This window comes from Balaenoptera musculus, chromosome 3 (genome assembly GCF_009873245.2).
Source record: "Balaenoptera musculus isolate JJ_BM4_2016_0621 chromosome 3, mBalMus1.pri.v3, whole genome shotgun sequence".
Lineage (NCBI taxonomy): Eukaryota > Metazoa > Chordata > Mammalia > Artiodactyla > Balaenopteridae > Balaenoptera > Balaenoptera musculus.
Window position 1 is genome coordinate 99,586,800 of NC_045787.1, and position 21,367 is coordinate 99,608,166.

The 21,367-nt window shown below is 38.9% G+C and overlaps 1 protein-coding gene across 2 annotated transcripts; it reads right to left on the bottom strand.

Moving 5' to 3' along the window:
• Window positions 1-3,019: 3,019 nt before the first annotated feature.
• On the bottom strand, window positions 3,020-18,313 carry LOX (lysyl oxidase). 2 transcript variants are annotated; one of them, XM_036847944.1, is made up of 7 exons: window positions 17,305-18,312; window positions 16,844-16,952; window positions 15,598-15,735; window positions 13,781-13,937; window positions 10,253-10,348; window positions 9,779-9,894; window positions 3,020-6,619 (listed from the first exon to the last, which is right to left on the bottom strand). In XM_036847944.1, exons 1-7 carry the CDS (start codon window positions 17,924-17,926, stop codon window positions 6,613-6,615), a joined length of 1,245 nt encoding a protein of 414 aa, XP_036703839.1. In that variant the 5' UTR covers window positions 17,927-18,312; the 3' UTR covers window positions 3,020-6,612. The 2 variants fall into 2 exon arrangements, with proteins under 2 accessions (XP_036703839.1, XP_036703840.1); XM_036847945.1 differs by lacking the exon at window positions 3,020-6,619 and having other exon boundaries at window positions 9,775-9,894; window positions 17,305-18,313.
• Window positions 18,314-21,367: the final 3,054 nt, after the last annotated feature.

The window sequence follows — 21,367 nt, forward strand, 5'->3', positions numbered from 1 at the left end:
ATGGAAGTCAGGGTGAGAGTGAACATGCTGTTCAGACTTGCCAATAGGGGAGGTGAATAATCTTGAAAGGGAGAGCAAGATGGCATTACTTCTTTCTGGGTGAATAGTCAGCCCTTAGATACAGAGAACATTGGGTTCTCTTAACAGAAATTAGGTGGGTGACTATTTTGGAAGGAAACGTTATGAGTTGAATTGTATAGATACTGATTTTATTAGTCTTTTTGCTGGACATAAATTGAGTGACTTGCTGGCTCCCAGTAATCTTTTCATTGACAATACCCATCATAACTCACCTCCTTCCTCTGGAGTTATCATTGTCCATGCCCCACCTTCCCCTTATACCCACACATGAAGCCAAAAATGCAGTCACGTGCTTTGGATGGGAGCAGCCATCCTCTTACTTGACTCTGTCTCCTTGACTTTGGTGACTTAATAGGGTAAAGAACTTGACTCACTTGGACCTGTCATAGTATCCACAATGACTGGAACTGACATTGGCACATGACCCGGACTGAGCCTATGAAATGCCTTCCCTTAGAATTTTCACACTTGAGTAACAGGCTAATGCCATTTTCTTTCTGATCAACAAGCTATGTTGGTGTGTACCCAGATCTGCAGGCAATAAGGTTTCCATCCTTATTGAGAAACTAAACTAAGAGAATGAAGTTGACACACAAACAGAGAAAAGGTAGCAATAATGTGGTCTTGATAGTATTTGATTTCCTGGTTCCATCTCTGCTCCTGAGGCAAACCCTAACTTGCCCCTCTTCTGTTTGGTTACATAAGCCTAAAAATTCCTCTTTGGAGTAATCAAGTTTAAAATATATTCCTGTTACCAGAAACCAAAGAGCCCTAAAACAAAAGTGAAGTGATCACAACTATCAGATTGTTTATATATCCATGAATCTTAGCCCCAGCATCAACCCAACTATAGATTGTTATAAAAGTTTTTTTCCTAAAACCATCTCACTGAAAAACTCGTAATAATTGAAAATGGTTGATTCTAATGGTTTGCTATATGACAATGGTATAATTCACTAGTTTGCAAAAGACTGGTTGGCAATATTGGCTCCAAATTTTTCAAGCTCCAAATGTATGCATTAGTTCAGTAAAGATACATGAATAAACATCCAGCATTATTGATTCATTTTTAAGAGGAGTTATCTCTTAATAGTTTCTATCATTGCATTTGTCCTTAGTCCCTGTTATATACAGTTGTGTCATGAACTCTGGCTTGACTTGGTATTTAAAGGAATTAGGAACTGGAAATATTGTATTTCTAACATTGGCAAAGACATGTTCTTGGTCATTGTATTGATGGTTCACCTTGTGGTTTGTGGCTATTTTTTCTCTCTCCAAAGTTGGTGCCTCTTATCAACAGTTTAAACAGCAAATTATTGGGAGCAAATTGTAAATACATGCATATATCCTTCCAAGTCATTCATTACCAGTTTTGTTTTTCCCTGCCCACTGTGAGTACTAAGATTTAATTGAAATTTACTTAAGCTATGCTATTATGTATAACATAATAATTTCAATTATACAAAATGAATGAACCATGAAGAAAATGACTGGTTCATCCTGAATGTTATAAACAACTAATATGTAGGAGAGGAGAGATTTTAATTAGGGGTATATAAAGCTTTCAAGTTACTTAACAAATAAGAAAGATCTCTGTTTCCTTCTGAAAGAGAACATGATTTAGAAGCTGAAATAATCGTTTCCTTTGAAAGGACCCTATTTAACCACGCAGTTTTTTGGAAGCAAGGCAGGCAGTAAATTGGTGGGTTTCAGGTATTCCTGTGTCCTACAGCACAAATGCTACCACTATCATACTTTAAGTAATTTGTAAATGATCTTATTTTTATGAATTGATAATTACTTAATATGTCATATTCCAGAGTTTTCCAAGAAGACAAAAAAGCTTAACAGGATAACAAGTGCTATTCAAAATTAAAAAAAAAAAGACTTTTGTGGCAAAATAAATTTGAGAAACACTGGCTAACAAACTGGTTTCTTTCCTGCAGGACTTCTCAGAATCTTTAACATGGTAATATGTATTGTGAATCGCCACCATAAAGATAACATTTCCCATAGTTATTTTACTGTGGGGTTCTTTTTGAGTAGAGTATTTGTGAAACTAGAATTCCTTAATACATGCTTTAAGTGATTTATTCAACCTGTGTGTTAATTCCCTACTAATATCTGTGGCAAGGATTAGAAATATTAATAAATGAGTAACTTAAGGCAGTCAAAGTTTCTGACAGAAGGAAAAACCTGCCTTCTCCTATCTTTGGTTAATGAGCAAATAATAATGAACAGTGTCTGAAACTCAACACTGATGAAAGGTAAACATCTTTTACACTAATAACATATATTGCCTTGAGCAGGTGAGGAAAGCAGGAAATTGGTGGTTTCCAGTGTCACTAATGTCCTGCTAATGTCAAATCTGAAAATTGCCAGACACAAGCCTACGTCTACTTTACCTGCAAGAGCTCCTTAAAGGTGAATTGTTCGTGGGTTAATTTTTCAAATTGTCCTCCCAAAACACTTGCCCACAGTTTGGGGCCTGTTCGTCCTCTCAGGTTACCAGCTTCCAGGCTAATCTGGTAAACGTTTAAATAAGGATTACCATGATAGCAATGTTTTTCTTCAAATAAATAATTTGTATCTAGAGCTGGATGTGTCCCCTGGGTGTATATATGCTCTTGTATATTTCTAAGAAATGCTAATCAAACTAGAGAGCGGTTATTCTTACAATGCTTGCCCTGCATCCTTGGAAGTGGTCGGTAATGATGACAAAAGTTAGAATCTGTTCATGTATGATAGTTTCTTTTTAAAACATCAGCTAGATTTTTATCCATCACAGACAAGTTTCAAGTCATGTGAGCTTGTTAAACAATTTGTTAATACAAAAGGCAATTAAGCAAAACCACCAGCCATACACATGGCTTTAAGATCTTAATCTAAAGTGAAATTCATATCATTTATTTATATGTAACAATAAATGACCACTCTAGACACTTGAAATCATTTATTCAAGGCATTTTTACATAATCTTGCAATCATAGTGTAGGCATATAATAAAAGAATGTGAGAGTGTAAAGAAGAATATAAAGCCAGTGTCTGGGCATTTAAAATAAGAGCTCTTCAAAAAAGTTAAAAATGTTTTACAACTAGAATTCCTGAAAAATTTGGGAGAAACTAAAACTTCATTAAAAACATTACAATACCAAATCACATGTTACTCAGTTCATAGCAAGCAGTTATATATTAAATGTTTATATCCTGTGAGCTAAGACAACACATTTTACATTCAAGTTGAAATAATTCAGCACCATTTTGGCTAGAAGGATAAATGAAATGCTTTAAGTGTTCAAAAGTGGCCCAGGACTTTTGGTAGCTGGGAATGAAATATGGCTATTGATTGAATATATTGATTGCGAATATGAATTCTAAACATAAAAAATACAGAAAAGAGTAATTTTTACTTATCAGTCATACTGTTACTATCAAAACAAGCTATTTTTAAAACAAAATATCTTCTGACCAGAAATTCAATATTTTAACAAATTTGGTAAAGATAAATTCTTAGTACCATGATAATTTTAGTGAACTGCATTTCCTCTACAATCTAAGTATTGGGAACATTTATGAGTGTGATTATCTCCTATGAGGTCAAGGAGAAAAAAAAAATTGTTCATTATTAAAAATAATGCCTAGTGAATAATTAGATGATAGCAATTGTGAATAAAGTCATTATGTAAAAATATAAAGATTTCCTGGAAATAGGCAAGTTATGTGTTTGTATGTTATGGTACTGTTGCGAGACTGAATCCTAGCCTCAAAGGTCAAGACCTCTTTAATACAGACTGTGGTCTGAATAATTATGAGGCCACTAATATGGCATGTGAAGACTCACTAAGTTATCTTCCCATTTAGCCGACTTTTTCACAGTTCTTATTAGTTTAAAAACCAGTCTCTTTTCAGTACTCAACATTATTTGTATCATTTCTACTTCCTGTTTAAAAGATTTTTTATTTAGAGTTTGGTAAGACTGGATTATATTTTTTATTTTATTAATGGATAAATTTTACCAGGTAATCATTATCTGTGGGTCTTGGTGGTTATTCAGAGAAGAGATTCCTTGAGGTTCAAAAATATTGAGTGTTAAATCAATACTTGTGAGTTATTTGGGAGTGTTTAGGGGTGGGGAGGAATATTTATATAAGGAATAAGCGAGAATCTTTAGCCTCTTAATCGAAACTTTTTTTCTAAAATCAATGAAATAGTATGTGTTATATTTAAAAGGCAGACACTTCAGGGATTGGAAACATAGTTTTAACTATTAGTAACACATACATGCATATATCTATTCATTTTTAAGTTTTTTTAAATAAAATATGGTCATGAAAAACAATAGTGCTTAAAACAAATTTTTTTAGACATGTACTTATGATGTTAAAAATGAAATAAGCTGAACCTCATGGGTAATAATGACATTTCAAATACTTATTGAGGTTAGGGACAATCATTTTCATATCCCAATGCCTAGCATGTGAGTGCCTAGTGTATATTAGGCCTTTAAATGATGATAGATGTACAGATAGATGGAAGGCCCATGGAATGATAGTAAATACATCTTCTCATATGTATCCAAAGGCCATGATATTAGCTAGTTTTTAGTATAGGGGTAAGAATCTTAATGAAATGATAGGTCTTAAATCTGTAGATGCCAGTCTGGCTCAGTATTAATACTGACAGTAGTTTTTGTTTTTAAAAAAGCAAGTATATTAAAATATCTCTGTTAGAAAAGATTACAATTTAAAAGGATCATTCTACAATCTTAAAACTAAAAGCAATTTAAGGCAAAGAGGTACATCAAAGAAGCTATTCCATAGCTCAGATACTAGCTCAGTGGAAGTTCTGGGTCTCTATCAAGCTGTCTGTATTGTCTCTTGGTAAGTGTGTGCCCTGGCAGATGAGGATCATGTGGCCCACTCTATCTGCCCTTGATTACTGTCCATCTCTAGCCCCTCTTGCCTTGCTAGGCACTCGTTGAGTGCAGAACGGTTATTTGTAGCTGGTGTTGACATTACAACTCTATGACATATAATACAGGGATGCCAACTCACTTTTAAATTCTACCTAATGTGTCCTGGCACTGGAAATACCTTGCTTGAGATTTTAATACTGGTTAAAGGAGGAAAACTTCTGCTTAAGCACCACTAACTTAAAAGTGTAATTTGATTTCTTTCTGTACCTTTTGAATCTCGGAAAAATAGAAATTCTCCAAATTCTGTTGTGGCACATGGTTTCACAGTTTAAAATAAAATCACAGCTGTCTCATGCAACACAGTCCTTGGTTTTGCAGAAAGTTGTGTTTTTTTTCCTTATTCACCAACATCTCAAGTATATAATGCTATGCGCTTCGCTAATTTGTATTATATTTCAGACACACACAAAAAAAACATGTATGACTGATTCCTGGATGACCTAGGATACTGTTCTTGTATCCATATACATTGTCATTTATTCTGGATAATTTAAAATTTTTCAGTCTTATTATTTTTAAAGCTGATCATTTAAAAAATGTAGAAAAGTTGAAAATCCTAAGGTGTTTTTCATTAATATTTCTAAGTATTTTAGAGACAGTTGTGGTTTGGGGGACTTGTTTGAATGATTTTCATGTAAGCAAGGACACTTTTTTGGCTAATAGTTTAATATACTTAAATGCATACTATCTCTGGATGTATTACATCTATCATCAGAATGACTTCCCATTGACATAGCTGTCCTATGTATAGCAGTCCCCAGAACAGTAATTTTAAGAATGCCAATTAAAAGGTCTCTGCCCGTAGGAAAACTAAAGAATAGAGGGGAGCATCAACAAAGGTCAGACAGGAGTTGGGGAGCTCAATTACTTAATTCATTCCAAAACAAAAGCTGACTTAAGTCAGAATGAAATTTTACACTTGACAGAAAGAAAGGAGTTTATCTACTAATTTTAAAATGTAAACATAAATTTTATATAGGGTGTAACTATCTGAATACATATATTGCCATTTCTCTGCTATATAGTAATATTTCTTGACACCAATGGTAATGTGTTTGTTCCTTCCTCAGCACCAAATGTGTCCATATCTATTTAAACAGTAGGAGCCTCATTTCTAAAGTAATCTATGCTAGGACATATATAAAGCCAGTTATTATTATGGTTCACTAAAGTTTCAGAACTTTAGAAAATTCTCAGTTTAAAATAATTTTGACTCATTCATTGAAATATTTTTTTTCGTTTTACACTATAATTTCAGAAGGAGCATAAGAAATTTGGATTTCTTTGAAAGAGCCAAGTGTGCAATTACAGACTTGAAACACTGTGTTAATTCACAAAGTAATGTGAATGATAATATTAAAAATTTCCCAAATAATGCCGATTTAAATGTTCAAAATCCAGTTATGTGCTTTGTTACAAAACAGTCCAAACAAAAATTCCTTTGTTGTTTTCTGTTCTCTCTTTCAAAATACATGAATCCTACTGAAGTTAATCTATTTTTTCCCACTTCAGAACACCAGGTACTGATTTATCCATTGGAAGTTTTGGCTTGCTTTCTAATACCTAGATTAAGAAAACAAAATAAGACAAGTTATTAACCTGATAATACTCTGAATGAGTATAGTAGAGAAGTTTAAAGTAACCTTTTTAAAATATGTGTGTGTGTGTGTGTGTGTATACAGATAGATGGATAGATAGCAATTTCCCTCCACCAAAGCGATAGTCACCTTCTGAAATTATCCATTAATACATTATTTTAATACTGATTTGAAGAAAGTGACTATGTCAGTAGCAGAAATTGTATGCCTGATACCTACAAACTTGATGTTTAGAGTTAAAAGAAACATCTTCTGAAACAATCAAGGCTAAAGCAGGATTTATAGGAACAGCAGACCTGGCTAGGTGAGTTCACTCCATGCAGCAAGTGTGGCATGTCCACTAAGAAGCAGGTTCATGACCTCTGCACTGTCCTGCATTAGTCCTTTCCCAGCATGGTTCTGGATGTAGAATGTTACATTAACAGGCTGAGACTGGGTCAAAGCCAATAAATCTAATATTGTATTTATGTTGTGATCATAGATCCCCACGTAAATGAAATAAGAATCACTTAGTCCAAATCATAAACCATCAGTTTCCAAATAGTCATTTCTATGAAAAAAGAACTTAATCATGGTATCTTAGAATTGAACTGGGCCACAGAGTCACCTGGTTCATACGTTGGGTTTACAGTGAGGAAAATGAGGGAGATAGGACACATCAAAGGCACACACTTTCTTACTGGGTGGTTTTTACACACCAATAGAATGCTCTCAAATATTTGATTAGCATGATAAACGATCAGTGAACTAAGAGATGATGTGTCTTTAAGAGTTAAAAAAAAATTACAATAACGTTACCAAGGGAATCACACACACACTTGCTTACAGAGCCACGGACTGACCACATGGCTTTAGGCAAGATTCACACCTTGCTCAAGAAACTTCAAAGACTGCCCGTGGCCACCAGGATGAAGTTCAAACTTTTTCTCTTGCTCTTCAGTGCTCGCTTTGATCTGGTCCCAAATTTTCCATTCTTTTTGCCCATGAAACTTATACCTTAGCCAGACTAGAAGACTTGCTTTTCCAAACATGCCCTGCAATTTCTTCTTGCCATGCAGTTGCAGGTGATGTTGACTCCTCCCAGCATGCCCTTCCTTAACTCTCTCCAGTGCAGTCCTCCTCAGCCCTCAAGGCCCAATTCAAATGCTGTCCTAAAGCCACTCCTGAATCTCAGCCAGAGAAAATTTCGCCTTCCTCTGAACTCTGATCCCTACCAAGGGAGGCGAAAGTGAAAGTCAAAATATAAGAGGTGAGCATCATTCTAAAGGTGAGGGTTTCTTTCGCAAGTCAAGGTTTCTGTACTTCTCCCATGATTTTCCACTCGTAGAGAAGTATGAGCTCGTTATTTTATTATAAATCACTACCTATGGGTCCTTTCATTTTTTCATATTTTCATCTGATCAATATTGCTCATTAAAATTTTACATCAACCACTCTTGCAATTTATAGTCAGTGACAAGTGGCTAAAAAAAGAGAAAGAAACTATGCTGGAACAAAATAATTTTTATTTGTTCTAAATATCTAGCAATATCCAATTCAATGGATTCTACTGATGACAAGCAAGACACCTTCTATACAACAACAGAATCACCTCACCAGACCTTTTCCTCACGGAAGGGCAGCAGTTGTACCTGAGAGTCACTTAGCTTATTGTAGCAGAGGTCATCCTGTTTTGACTGCATTTTATTTTACCCCCCACCATGGAATTTTCATATTGTATCAAAAATGAAAGTGACAATGAATACATAATGAGTGAATAAATTAAGGAATTATAAAAATTAAGAGAAATTAATCCACTTATTTTAAATTATTTTACTTTAAGTTACTTCTCTTCTGGGGATTTTCAGTTATACGGTGATCAGCTCCACACAATATGGGCCACAAACAGCCAGGTTTTCTGTATTTTAGGCATGTTCAGAATATATTTGATAACCTTCTTTCAGTGCTACACCTTTGCTCTCATAGACTACATCTGTCTCTAATGCTATGATGACACTTAAAAAGCACAGGCTTTGCTCCTCTATGGAAATAAGGAAAAGGCTCCCCTCCAAGGTGAATGTAGCCCAATCCACTTTAAGCTCCACCTTCCTTCTGGCTAGGATCCCCAGTAGTGGGCAAAATATGCACAACCAGATAGGTTTATCTGTACTTTGGAAAGCCCACAAACTACAGGTTCATCTGCAGCAACCACTGTCCTGGTTTGTGTAGCAGGGAGAAATTTCTATAAATTTTAAGTTTCTAGTGTAGCTCTGTTATGACACCTTTCTGCATGATCCATGGGCACTGACTGGTGCCTCTCACATCACAGCAAAGCTGACATGTGTTCAGTATCACTCTAATGATGTTCTTCTGTTGGGAAGGTATCACTCACAGGTGGCATATGTAGTTAGAATCTATAACCCAGCATCACTAGAGCAGGCAGTGCTTAAGGGGTCAGGGTGGGACAGAGAGACAAGAACGCAAAACTACCCTTTAATTCCTCTCATCAAAGCACCACACCTGCAATATTTATGTGCTGGGATTCCTTCTAAGATTTCATTCAAAGAAGGGTTTCAGGACTAGGAAAATTATGAAGGCACTTCCATACAACCCACCTTTTGCAGGGTATTTCCCTATTACTTGTGTTTGTAGAACTCAAATATGTGAAATCTTGATTTCTACAGAACAGGTGGTCTGACCTCTTCAGCTGCATACTTTAAGACAGTCACTTTCAAAGTGTACTTTGAAGAACTCTAGGAATTTCTTCAGGGCTCCTTCATGGACTATGGGGAAGAGGCAGGAAAGCCAACTCTCTGGGCTCCCACAAGGTTATCCACCCTGCATATTGCATATTTTACAGACTCAGCTACCACAGGCTTTGAGGGTAAACAGTGTGTTCTGTGTCTTGTCTTAAAAGCTAAGTTTCAGGGTGATAAAAACCTGAGTACATCCCCTCCTCCATTCTCTAGCATTATCAAAAAAAGATCAGCTCTAATTATGTCATAGTACAGACTCTACCGTTTTCTACCTTTGGTCTATTTTACAAGGAAGCTGCAGTAGTAGTGAAAACAGACGTGTATAATGCCTATCAATGAACTAAAGCTCATTGTCAGGAGAATTACTTAGCTAGGCAAATAGGACTCACGGTGAAATTGTGCAGCCCGAGGCATACGCATGATGTCCTGTGTAGCGAATCTCACAGCGGACGACATTGTTGGTATAGTCTGACTCAGGCACCAGGTAGCTGGGGTTCACACTGACCTAGGCAACACAAGCATCATCTGTGTTTCAGATTTGATCAACAGTGTTTACTGGTTAATTTCTTCCTATTTTCACAGGGCTAGAACGGAGGCAATGTGCTCCAACTAAATCAAGCAGGGAGGGGGTGTAAGTTAGGCACGTGGTTCAACTCTGGAGAAGTTATCGAAGGAGGCTGTATATTTTTCCCTGAAGTTCTTTCAAATAAGAATTTTTAAAATATAGCTAGGTTGGTTTAGAAGTACTTCTGGAAGATGTATAATTGCTTGAAGGACCATGATTATTTAACATTGGAATCCAGAGAAGAGGCCCATGAGTTGCAACTGAAATAAATTATGGGTACATATTCAAAGGTCTCTACCTTTAGAATATAGTTTCCGGGTTTTACATCTGTAATATCAATCCACTGGCAGTCTATGTCTGCATTATAGGTGTCATAGCAGCCAGGACTCAGCCCCTGAAACAAATAAAATGCAAAAATTAAAAAGATGGTATATGGCTAGAATGTGCTAAAGAATATGCTTATTATTTGCAAATTAAATTTTAAGTTAGTACTTACAAGAGTTTGACATAAAACTATACTTATATTGCATCTCCTTTGAGAAGTATATATTACTCAGCCTTATAGCACCTCCAGCTAAAAAAAATACAGGACTAATATAAGTAGTAGTACATCTCACTTCTTAAAATTGTCATAAATCACTAGTGATAAATACAATCTTAAGTGACAAAATAGGCCTCTACCAAAATTCTTGAATATTACCAGTTTAGGAATAAAGGCCATGTAATAATCAACTTGACTCAAATATCTTGTTATCAGTGGAACTCTCTCCAATTTCTCTTCTTGGAAATTACCTTCCTATACTCTGAATACCCAAGATACTCTGTGTATAGATTTTATGGTATTTATCCTTCTCTCCTCTATATTAAAATCATACTATATAAGAATATATCTAACTAGAGATTGTAAGCTCCACAAGGACAGAGTCTATATTGCATTTTTGAATAGTTAACACTTATGAAGTATGTATTATATGCCAGGATCAATTAAACATGTTAAATATATAAATTTAATTCTCACAACTACACGAGGCAGGAGGTAGTATTAACCCATTTTACAAATAAAGGAACTGAGGCACTATAAGGTCAAATAGCTCACCCAAGAATATACAGCTAGTTAATGGCTGAGCTGGTTTTGAGTTTAAGCATTTGGGGTCCAGGGTCCCTGATTGTAACCACCACACTATGTTCTTTTTCACATCATCGCTGAATATTTTGTTGTATTAAAGGGATGATTGCCACATCAACTCTACTTGCAAAGATATTCACTTCCATAAGTAAATGAGTGCCTTCTACAGGCTGAGAAGAGAAAAACACCACTAAGATATGGTCCTTGCTCTCCAGAAAGTTATAGCCTGGTGAAATTTGCTCAAATTGGAGTCCATAGGTATATTCTTGATTCCACTGGTTCTTCATCAGACGTTTTAACTGTCATATTTGCAGCCTAATAGTAGTCAAAATGAATTAAAAAGTATAGGCTAGAATCATTTAAACTCAATACCACGATTTAATTTCAGCACCCAAAATTGTTTGCTGCTTAAGATCACCTTGGTCACCAGAGAGATGGCAGAATCATCTAAAGCGTGTTCTACCAGTGCTGGTTTGCCTGTGGTTTGATTTGGGAAGAATGGGGGAGAATTGTGCTCTCATACAGCACACAATAGTACAGATAGGCCAAACTCAAAAAGTACCTTTGCCACAGCAGTGAGAACCATTTTCCCACTTTGGTCCATACCAACTTGTGATCGATCATTCGTTAACCTTATGTTGAGTAGTAAATATATTATGAAGAATTTTCCGTTTCTGATTTCCAGCACATAATTCTGATTCTGGCACATAATATATATTCAGTAAGTGTTAGCTATCATTGTTGCTACTACTACTACTACTACTACTACTACTACTACTACTACTACTACTACTACTACTACTACTACTACTACCACCACCTTCATGGCACTGTAAGGGATTCACTGGATTAGATGCCCATTTAAGACTCGTTTAAATAATGCTACAATGCTTATCTTACCTTTAAGTGAACAAAAGAGCTTTAAAGAATGCTGAAATTGCCACTCTACCTTACTCAAGTGGCAGAATTTAAGTATAAGCTTTGATTATTGGAACTGGCAAACAAAAGAGTTTTTCAGGGCAGTAAGCAAACAGGCATTTCCTGTATTCAAACGTTTAAAACTTTTAAAAAAATGTAGAGCCTTAGCCAAGGCTGTAGAGATTAACTATTTGGTTTTAGCAAAACATAACTGTTTGTTACATAAATTAAAGAGGTTAATGTAACTTTCCAGTTTCGTATATATTTAATATGTAAATTTGTTATCTAAGAACTTATATGAAAGTATAAATATAAAGAAGTCACATCTAGTATTACTTTTGGATACATTTAAAAACTTTATAATACAACTAATCTAAGTCAGTACTGGGACTTTGTGAGAATTTTTTTTTCCCTTTAAATGAAGCCCATGTTCAAGAAACACCAGTCTAGTGGAAAACACAAATACATTAGTCATTTGTAGTGTAAGACCTAGTGAATAATGGTTAAATAGGACACAAACGGAGGATCATTAACAAGAAAGCTACCTTGCTGATTAACTTCCTTATAAACAGAAACTAACACACCATTGTAAAGCAATTATACTCCAATAAAGATGTTAAAAAAAAAAGAAAGCTACCACATAAAAAGAAGTAGGGTCACTCCCCACGGAGCTGGGGGACTCATATGCTATAAACACCTATAGTCTTAGATTCAAATATTTCAGCAGTGAGCTGTCCAGAGTGCCTCTTTTTCTGAAGGAAGAGAATAAACTCCAGGTCCGCTGCACAGGCCGGGTGCTGGGGGACTTGGAGATCACTGAGTGAAAAGGGGACCTCTATATACACATATGTGTAATGTGTGGGTAGGTTACATCTCTTTTGCTTAAAGACTAAGTGCTGCCCCAGGGCGACAGGAATTGAACCGTTACCCCTCCAATTGCTATGATGTTCTAAGCTGAGACAAAGAAGCAACGATAACATTTAGGTCACCAGAAAGCTTCCTGCCACAGCCCTGGAATTTGCTTCCCAAGATGCCAGCTGCTGATCCTTTTGTGCCCTGAGTTATGTACATTCACTACTCCCTGCCAAGATTTCCGTTGGAGTAAAATTATAATGTCCTTTTACAAATTAGGGTTTCTTATGGAAATACTGGCACAGCTTTTAAATGACACACATTTTCCCATTATAAGACATACAAACTGCTTAGGACAGCACTCTTTTTAAAAATCCATCCAAAGGACATCTGACATCAATTATACTGTAAGTTTAAATATATATGCATGGAGAAAGAAACTGTGTTCTTCTGCTCTTCTTCAGATGATTAAAAGAGACATTTTTTAAAGTACTTTTTAAGAAACTTATTTTCTGGCCTTTTGCTAATCCCAATCACCATTCTATTTTTAGTTTAATAGGTAGAGGGAGGAATAGTTTTGCAGGTGACAAAACAGAGATATCTTTTCTACAATTGCTTACCAATCAAGTTAAAGAATACAGAAAGAGTGCAGAAACTGGAAACCATTAGGATTTTTTCAGATAATAAACTACTGCTTTTCACTGTAGAACATAACAGGTAGGCACACTGACTTTCTGTGATGATGAAATACTTTAAAAGTAATTTTGGATCATCAAGCCATCTCTTTCCTTTTCCCAATAATTTACCATATGGACTAGATGACCCCCTAAATAAAATAGTTTTTTTACAAAGACAGGCTGCAGGAAAGAAAATAGAAGACTGTTTTCTCTCTGAAGCCTGTGGGTTCTTGATTCCAGGTTGCCATCCTACCTGTGTGTGTGCAGTACACGCAAATCGCCTATGGTAGCCGTAGTCACAGGACGTGTCCTCAAGACAGAAACTTGCTTTGTGGCCTTCAGCCACTCTCCTCTGGGTGCTGGCATCAAGCAGGTCATAGTGGCTGAATTCATCCATGCTGTGGTAATGTCTAATGTCCCACACAACACAGAGACAGTGGTCAGTAACATACAGAGAAAGCAATGAGGATTCTAGATGACATCCCCACTGCTTCCCGCACTTGTTTTCACATCAGAATTGAGATCAAGTTGATCTTCTTAAAGGTAGATTCATGCTAGATTTTTTTTCCAGGACAAAAAAATCTATCAAAATTGTAAGGCTTTAACTCTGCTACTAGGAAAAAAGATCTACTTTTAGTATTTTGCTTTTCTATTTCACCCTGTTTTATCTTTGAATATTAAATAGAGATAGATAGTAAATTATTTTTGTTTAAGTGAAACTTGCCATATGTCCTCTAGTATATCTCCTTTGGCTGCCACTACCGATGCTTCATTCCAAAAAAGAAGAGCACTTGTCTCTTGGGAGGTTTCTGTGAAATTTTAAAAAACTGTGTTCTCACACATTTAAAATCCTTACTAAAATGCAAATGAGAAATAAAGGCATGTTTTATCCACCATTATTATTTAACTAGTATAAACTTTTATTTAGAAATAATTCTATTTTATCAGCAAATTAGGTGCTCACATCTATTCTCCTCCTTTCATTAAAGTGAAGGTGCGGAGCTGTTCATCTTCTCACATAAGGAAAGAACAAGAAGAAATGGCTTGAACTATAGAAAGTTTAAGGGCACAAAACAGGATTTCCTGGCAATAAACACCTAGGCAAGTTACCAAGTCAAACTATAGAATTACCTTATGTGAAAATATTTAAATTTAGGATAAAACAAGCAACTACCTTGGGGTTGATACAGGCCTTTTAAAAGATTGAGGTAGGCCCTTCTCAGTTCATGGAGTAAATCATCTCCATCTTTCTTTGAGAACGGTATCGGAATCCTTTTCATAATGTGTGATCTTTATTAAATGCTATGAAATGCTACCTAACTGTAGATGATCTTGACTGTAATAGGCTTTTTTAGAACTCTTACCTGTAGTGTATTGGGATAAAATTCTAGTGAAGCTAATTGCTGCATCCTATCAACAGTTTTAATAAGCTGGGCTTAGAGTTTCCAGTTTAAAAGATAACAGGATATAGTAGTTGATGTATTATCTTAAAGATAGATTTCCTTGATTATGTCAAATTACATAGAGAGAAATTCTAAATGTAAATAACAGCAGTTTTCTCCCTTTGTGTAAGAATTTGTCATATCAAGAATCACCTGTAGGGCTTCCCTGGTGGCGCAGTGGTTGAGAATCTGCCTGCCAATGCAGGGGACACGTGTTCGAGCCCTGGTCTGGGAAGATCCCACATGCCGCGGAGCAACTAGGCCCGTGAGCCACAACTACTGAGCCTGCGCATCTGGAGCCTGTGCTCCACAACAAGAGAGGCCGCGATAGTGAGAGGCCCGTGCACCGCGATGAAGAGTGGCCCCCGCTCTCCGCAACTGGAGAAAGCCCTTGCACAGAAACGAAGACCCAACACAGCCATAAATAAATAAATAAATAATTAATTAAAAAAAAAAAAAAAACCCATATGGACCCCGCCCGTGTGGAGTTACAGTCCAGTGGGAGACAGACAATTAATTAAACAACTAAATATATAATTAGAATTCACCCTTATTAAAAAAAAAAAAAAAGAATCACCTGTAAAATGAAAAAGCAACTCAAAAGTACCCAAGAGGCCCATCCACTTACTGGTGACAACTGTGCCATTCCCAGGAATATCTCGGTCGGCTTGGTAAGAAATCTGATGTCCCTTGGTTTTTCACTCTTTGGGGAAATCTTAGCAGCACCCTGTGATCATAATCTCTGACATCTGCCCTGTATGCTGAGCTGTGATTTTGAAAAAAGAAACATTATTATTTTCACAGAATATTAACTAAAGACAAAATTACAAGCAAAACCTTTCCATTCTATAATGGTCACTACCCCCTTCCCCCAACTAGGCCATCAGTTCCAAGAGACCAGGGCATTTTGCATACATTTTTTTCTTAAACAGTTAAATAAGATGTAAAGTGGGGAAGTAACTCTAATAAAAGAGTATTCCCAGATTAGATAAATAATTTAGTAACTATCTTTGAAACAACAGCATTACTGTAGTAATATCATAGGGAATGCAATGGTGTGTGGTGCAAGACTCAAGAATGAAGATGATGAGCTTGGATTTCTTCTCTTCTTTTAGCTGGACAGTTATAAAGGAAGTGGAAGAAATTTACAAAATAATTTTTTTCTTATTTATTTTGTGTGAATATATATATTTAAATACTATTGATGACCTTATTTTACATTAAAAAATATTTTTATGCGTCTTATCAAATCATCTTTTGCTCCCTCTGCTGGTTTCCCAGCAGCAAACTCAGGGAATTCCATTCCCCAAATTGCTAAGATTTTATTTTAGGACTAATGCAAAAACAAAGCTCTTGCTCATGCTCTTATTCTGGCTGAAGTAATACCAAAATAACTAAGTTAATTGTGGCTTCAAATAAAAGAAGAAAACTACGACGCCCAATAAGGGGTGCCGTACTGGCAAAGTGGCTCCCAATCTTTTAAAGGGGTATTGACAAGCTCTTCCATTACAGTATTTTTTCCACGTTATAGTAGTTTAATAAAACCTTATTGGAAACAGTTGGCTCCAGAGTTTAAGGATCTTGGAAAAAGAATAGGAGACATTCCCCCACCCCACCCCCGCTCCACACACACACACACACACACTCTTCAGGATAAGGGTTTGTTTCATCTCCCTGACTTGTGCCACAGTTTGAAAGTCAGAACCCACAGAAATCTTCACAATTAACTCTCCATCCAGGTCAGCATGCCCAGGAGAACACGTTCCACTTCCCAGCTCTTGTCTGCACGGAACAAGAGTGGTCAGAGCCAGGCACTTGAGCAGCACCCCCCGAACCAAGACGGAGGAGCTGGGCAGAGGATATACAGCGGGTACCTGGCCAAGCAGTTTTCCTCCGCAGCGCATCTCAGGTTGTACATGGCCGTCTTTTGCACGTACGTGGACGCCTGGATGTAGTAGGGGTCGGGCACCAGGTCCGGAAGACCTAAACGTCAGCCAGGCGATAGGCAAAACAGTGAGACAACTCAGCGGCCCTCACCCTGGCTCCGGGTCCCTCCAGGTCCCTTACTCCTCACCCTTCACCCAGCCGGACTGCGGTTGTAGGGCTGCGGCTAGCAGAAGAATGGGGACGCCCAGGGCTGCAAAGCAATGTGGAAAGAAAGCAGGAGGGGCCAGGCGCGCGGTTTGCACCAGATTCCAGGGCTGCCTCTGCAGGAGCAGGGGGAGGGATGGGATCTGCATGGACTGAGGCCTGCCGCGCCCAGGCAGCCACGTCGGGGAGCCACAGAGTTGGGGAAAGGGTGCGCGGGTGTTTCCGGCGACTTGGGGGTGCTTACCATACTGGAAGTAGCCGGTGCCATATCCGGGCCGGTACCTGCTCCCAGGCCTGGGCCTTTCGTACGTGTCGTAGTAGTTGTAATAGGGGTTGTCGTCGGTGTACTTGTAGGGATTGTACGGGTCGTCGCCCACCATGCCGTCCACGTCCACGCGGTTGGGCGGCCGCAGGTTACTGAGCGCCGGGAGCTCTCCTGGCGCCGTCTGGTTACCGGTGCGCTGGGCCCCAGACATCGAGTAGCCAGCTTGGAACCAGTGGCGGGCGGCGGGCCTGGGGCGGCCAGCTGCGGCTCCGGACGAGCCGGCCGTCCGCGCCCGCGCCGCCGCGGTGCGGTTGTTGCGGAGCAGCAAGATTGGCGTGCGCAGCTGCGGGGCGGTGGCGTTGGCGGCGCCCGGGGCGGTGGCGCCCGGGTCCCGTCGGCGCTGTGGCTGGTACTGCGCGCCCAGGCTCAGCAAGCTGAACACCTGCCCGTTGTTCTCCCATTGGATCTTCTGGCGCCAGGCGCCTGGAGCCGGCGGCTGCTCGCGCGGGGGCTGCTGGTGGCCGGCGGACGGCGGGGCGCAGCGCACGAGTGCGCAGAGCTGCAGCGGCCCGAGCAGGAGTGCGGTCCAGGCGTAGCGCATCGCTCCCTTTGCTGGATTGTCCCCGCTCCGGGAGGACGTAGCTCGGAGAAAAAAAAAAAAAAAAAAAGACGGGGCTCAAATCACGCGAGGGAGGGAGAAATCTTCAACTAGGGAGGCGGACTGGGCTCGCGTGTATCTCAATCCCCACCAAGCAGTGCCAAGGGTGGGCTACAGACCCTCTCCAGTAAAGGCGGCTGCTGGGACGTGGCACTCGCCTCTCTCCTCTTTCTCAGTCCTTCTGGAAGGCGACGGGGAGCGGCGTGGCGGCCCCGGCGAACGGGCAGTGTCTGGAGTGAAGGAAGGAGGAGAGATTTTAAACTTTCTGGCACATTTGCAAAGTTACACAAGCCGTTCTGGCCCGGCCGCCCCTCCGCTATTTGTTCACGTAATGTGATTGGAAACGTGCAAGGCGGACAGCTCCTCGCCTCTGCCCCTCCCTCCCCTCCCCGTCTTGTCCTCCTCCCCCCAGACACGTTGCACAGGGAGCGTTAAGGGGAAAGAACAAAACGGAACACACATCCTGAGACACACTCGGCTTAATCTGGGGCGAACATGCAGGAATTTCAAAAGACTCAGACAGGCAAAGCCAGCCAGGCCATGGGGCGACGCCAAAATATGCACGAAGAAAAATGCTATTAGGTCACCAGCCCTGCAGAGGCGGGAAGTCGGGAGGTGGGGAGGGTGCTGGGGGCGAGAGTCGGGGATGGGGGAAGGGGGGAGGGGTGGGCGGAGGAATGATTGTGACTAACTTATCCATAAGGAGTTAACCACACAAATTTCCCAATGCACACGCGTCGCTTTTATGGGAAGCGCCTTCAGCAAATAAACCCCAAGATATCAAATTTTGTTTTTCTGTGTGTAGGTAATATGAGAAATGGGTTACAAATTTATTTCCTCTAGTGAATATTTTAATAACCAAAAGTAAAATTTTACAGGGAACAAAGCCAGCTAACGCTGAAGTGATGAATAAACCTGTCTCTTTCAAAATGCCGGCCTGAATTGTGCTTTAAGTGGAAGTGAAGAACCATCTTTCATTTCCACAGTGTCTCTCAGGAAGTTTCAGTAAAGGGGGCTAGAGCAAGTCTGCCTTAGCACTCAGAAGGCAGTTTCAAATATGCATTTCATCTGATTTTTTTCTCTTTATATGTTTAATAAGGAGGTTTGACTTTGGATTAAAAAAAAAACTTAAATAACCATTTGTTAAATGTTGAAAAATCAGTAAAGAATCCTTTGGTGTTTGATTGATCTTCCAAGCTAAACAAAGAGGTTGATGAAGAAACCGCATAGCACAGGGAGATCAGCTCTGTGCTTTGTGACCACCTAGAGGGATGGGATAGGGAGGGTGGGAGGGAGGGAGATGCAAGAGGGAAGAGATATGGGAACATATGTATATGTATAACTGATTCACTTTGTTATAAAGCAGAAACTAACACACCATTGTAAAGCAATTATACTCCAATAAAGATGTTAAAAAAAAAAAAAGAAACAGCCTTGGGTTTCAGATTTTGGTAAAGAGAAGGGAATGGGAGTGGCCAGAGGAGAATGTGTAGGAGGATGTGGGTAGGAGGTAGGTAATTCTGACTGGAAAGGGATGCTTAATGGACGAGTTGTTCACATGCCACTCAGGGTTTGGGCAGTGCTGGAAGCATTTCAAAGAAAAATATTTAACGGCTTGATTTAAAACTACAGTCGGAACCAGGTTTTATTAACCTTTTAATTGGACTCATCATTGATTGGGCCGTTGTCTAGATACACTTCAATATTCACCTATCACTGTTGGTCTCTGTCTCTTGATGATTAACCACCACATTTGGGTTGTGTTGTGGACCTCTGCTGATTTGACTGCCCAACACACATTTCACTTGTTTTCTGGTCAGAACGACTGTATTTTCCTTTTGGAAACTTCCCCTACCCAGTTGCATGGTGGGACTGACTGAGCATTCATGAGACTTCCCCCACTTCAAGCGGTGGTCATTAGACTCAAGCATGGCTAATCAAACCATCTCCCTAGAATTCAAATCTTGAGCAGAAGTACACAAAGGTCAGAAATGTGGGAGCCCGCTCTTCCCGCTAGTAAAGAAAGTTTCTGTGAGTTGTTGCTACACAGATCCCCCTTAAGGTGTCTTAGGCCAGTACCTTGGTTCTTCAGCTTTTCCTTCCATTTTTCCACTGCATTCCTTTGTGGCTTAATGTGGTCAGAATCAATTTCTGTTGTTTACCACTCAAGAACCCTGACTGACACTAAGGTGAGGGTTGGCTGGTTCTCTCAGGTAATCAGATCTCATGATTTTGAACCCAAGGTGATGCGTTTTGCTTTTACTGGGTCAAGTTAGATTTGATCTGCCATGTCCACACACCATCCTTGATCACAAACGGGTGTCAGGTGGAAGCTTGCCTATGGATTGCCAGATCTCTTACTTAAATGTTGAAGATAAAAATTCAAGTGCAAATCCCATGGATGATGGCAGGTCAGCAGTGCTATCCCTCTGTATGAAGTTCAGAGACATCTCTAGCTATCATGTTATAGACTTGCGGCAGAACTTAAACTACTCAATTCCCCAAACGCACTAAGAGAAGGAGTAAAAAGAAGAAGCAGGTGTATATAATTTGGATGGATGGGCCAAATTATAGGAGAATCAGGAAGGGAGAGAGTGTAATTATCTCTCATCAGAAAAATGTTCTGTGTTCACCCATGAAGAGCTCATTCGCCAGGAAAGAGAAGCCCACAACTGCTAGGGCTTGACCACACATTGCTGAGGGAAGACCTCTGTTATGGAGTTCAGACTGTCAGAGTGGCAGACCAGAGTGTCCCTTAATGGGAGGGTAGAAAATTTTTCCTGGATCTTGGATAAAATACTCTTGCTTCCAATCCTGGTGTTTACATAAAAAAGCTGTGTATCTTTGGACAGCTGACTTACTTTCCCTGGCTCTTAGTTTTATGTAGGATTCAAGGATTAACTCAAATCCTTTCTAAAGTATTTTCCCTGTTTTAAAATCACTGATTTTTGTGAATAGCCAAGTAACTCCAGTTACTTTCAATTCATTCACTATAATGTTTCATTATGATTATTAATATTTAATTGAATAACTCCTTTAGTTGGACTTTAAAGCTTTGGATGTATTTTATGTGTGAGAGTGTGCAGACTGCCATTTTCCCTTTTTACATATTTCCCATCAGAAATTCAGTGTACATTTGTTTTACAAATATTTCTTGAATACAGTTATACTGTGAAGTGTAGTATACCGTAATGGTGATTTGCACACCTGGGCACTCAATGAACGTCAATTGATTAACTCATTATCAAAATTTATGGCTGAATGAAGTTCATCATTTTTTTCAAATTTGCTCCAACAGACTTAAAAATTTCTTGTCAGAATAAAATAACTAGAATAGTAATGTGTGCACTATATATTTTCTTTTAAACACACAACACTACTTTA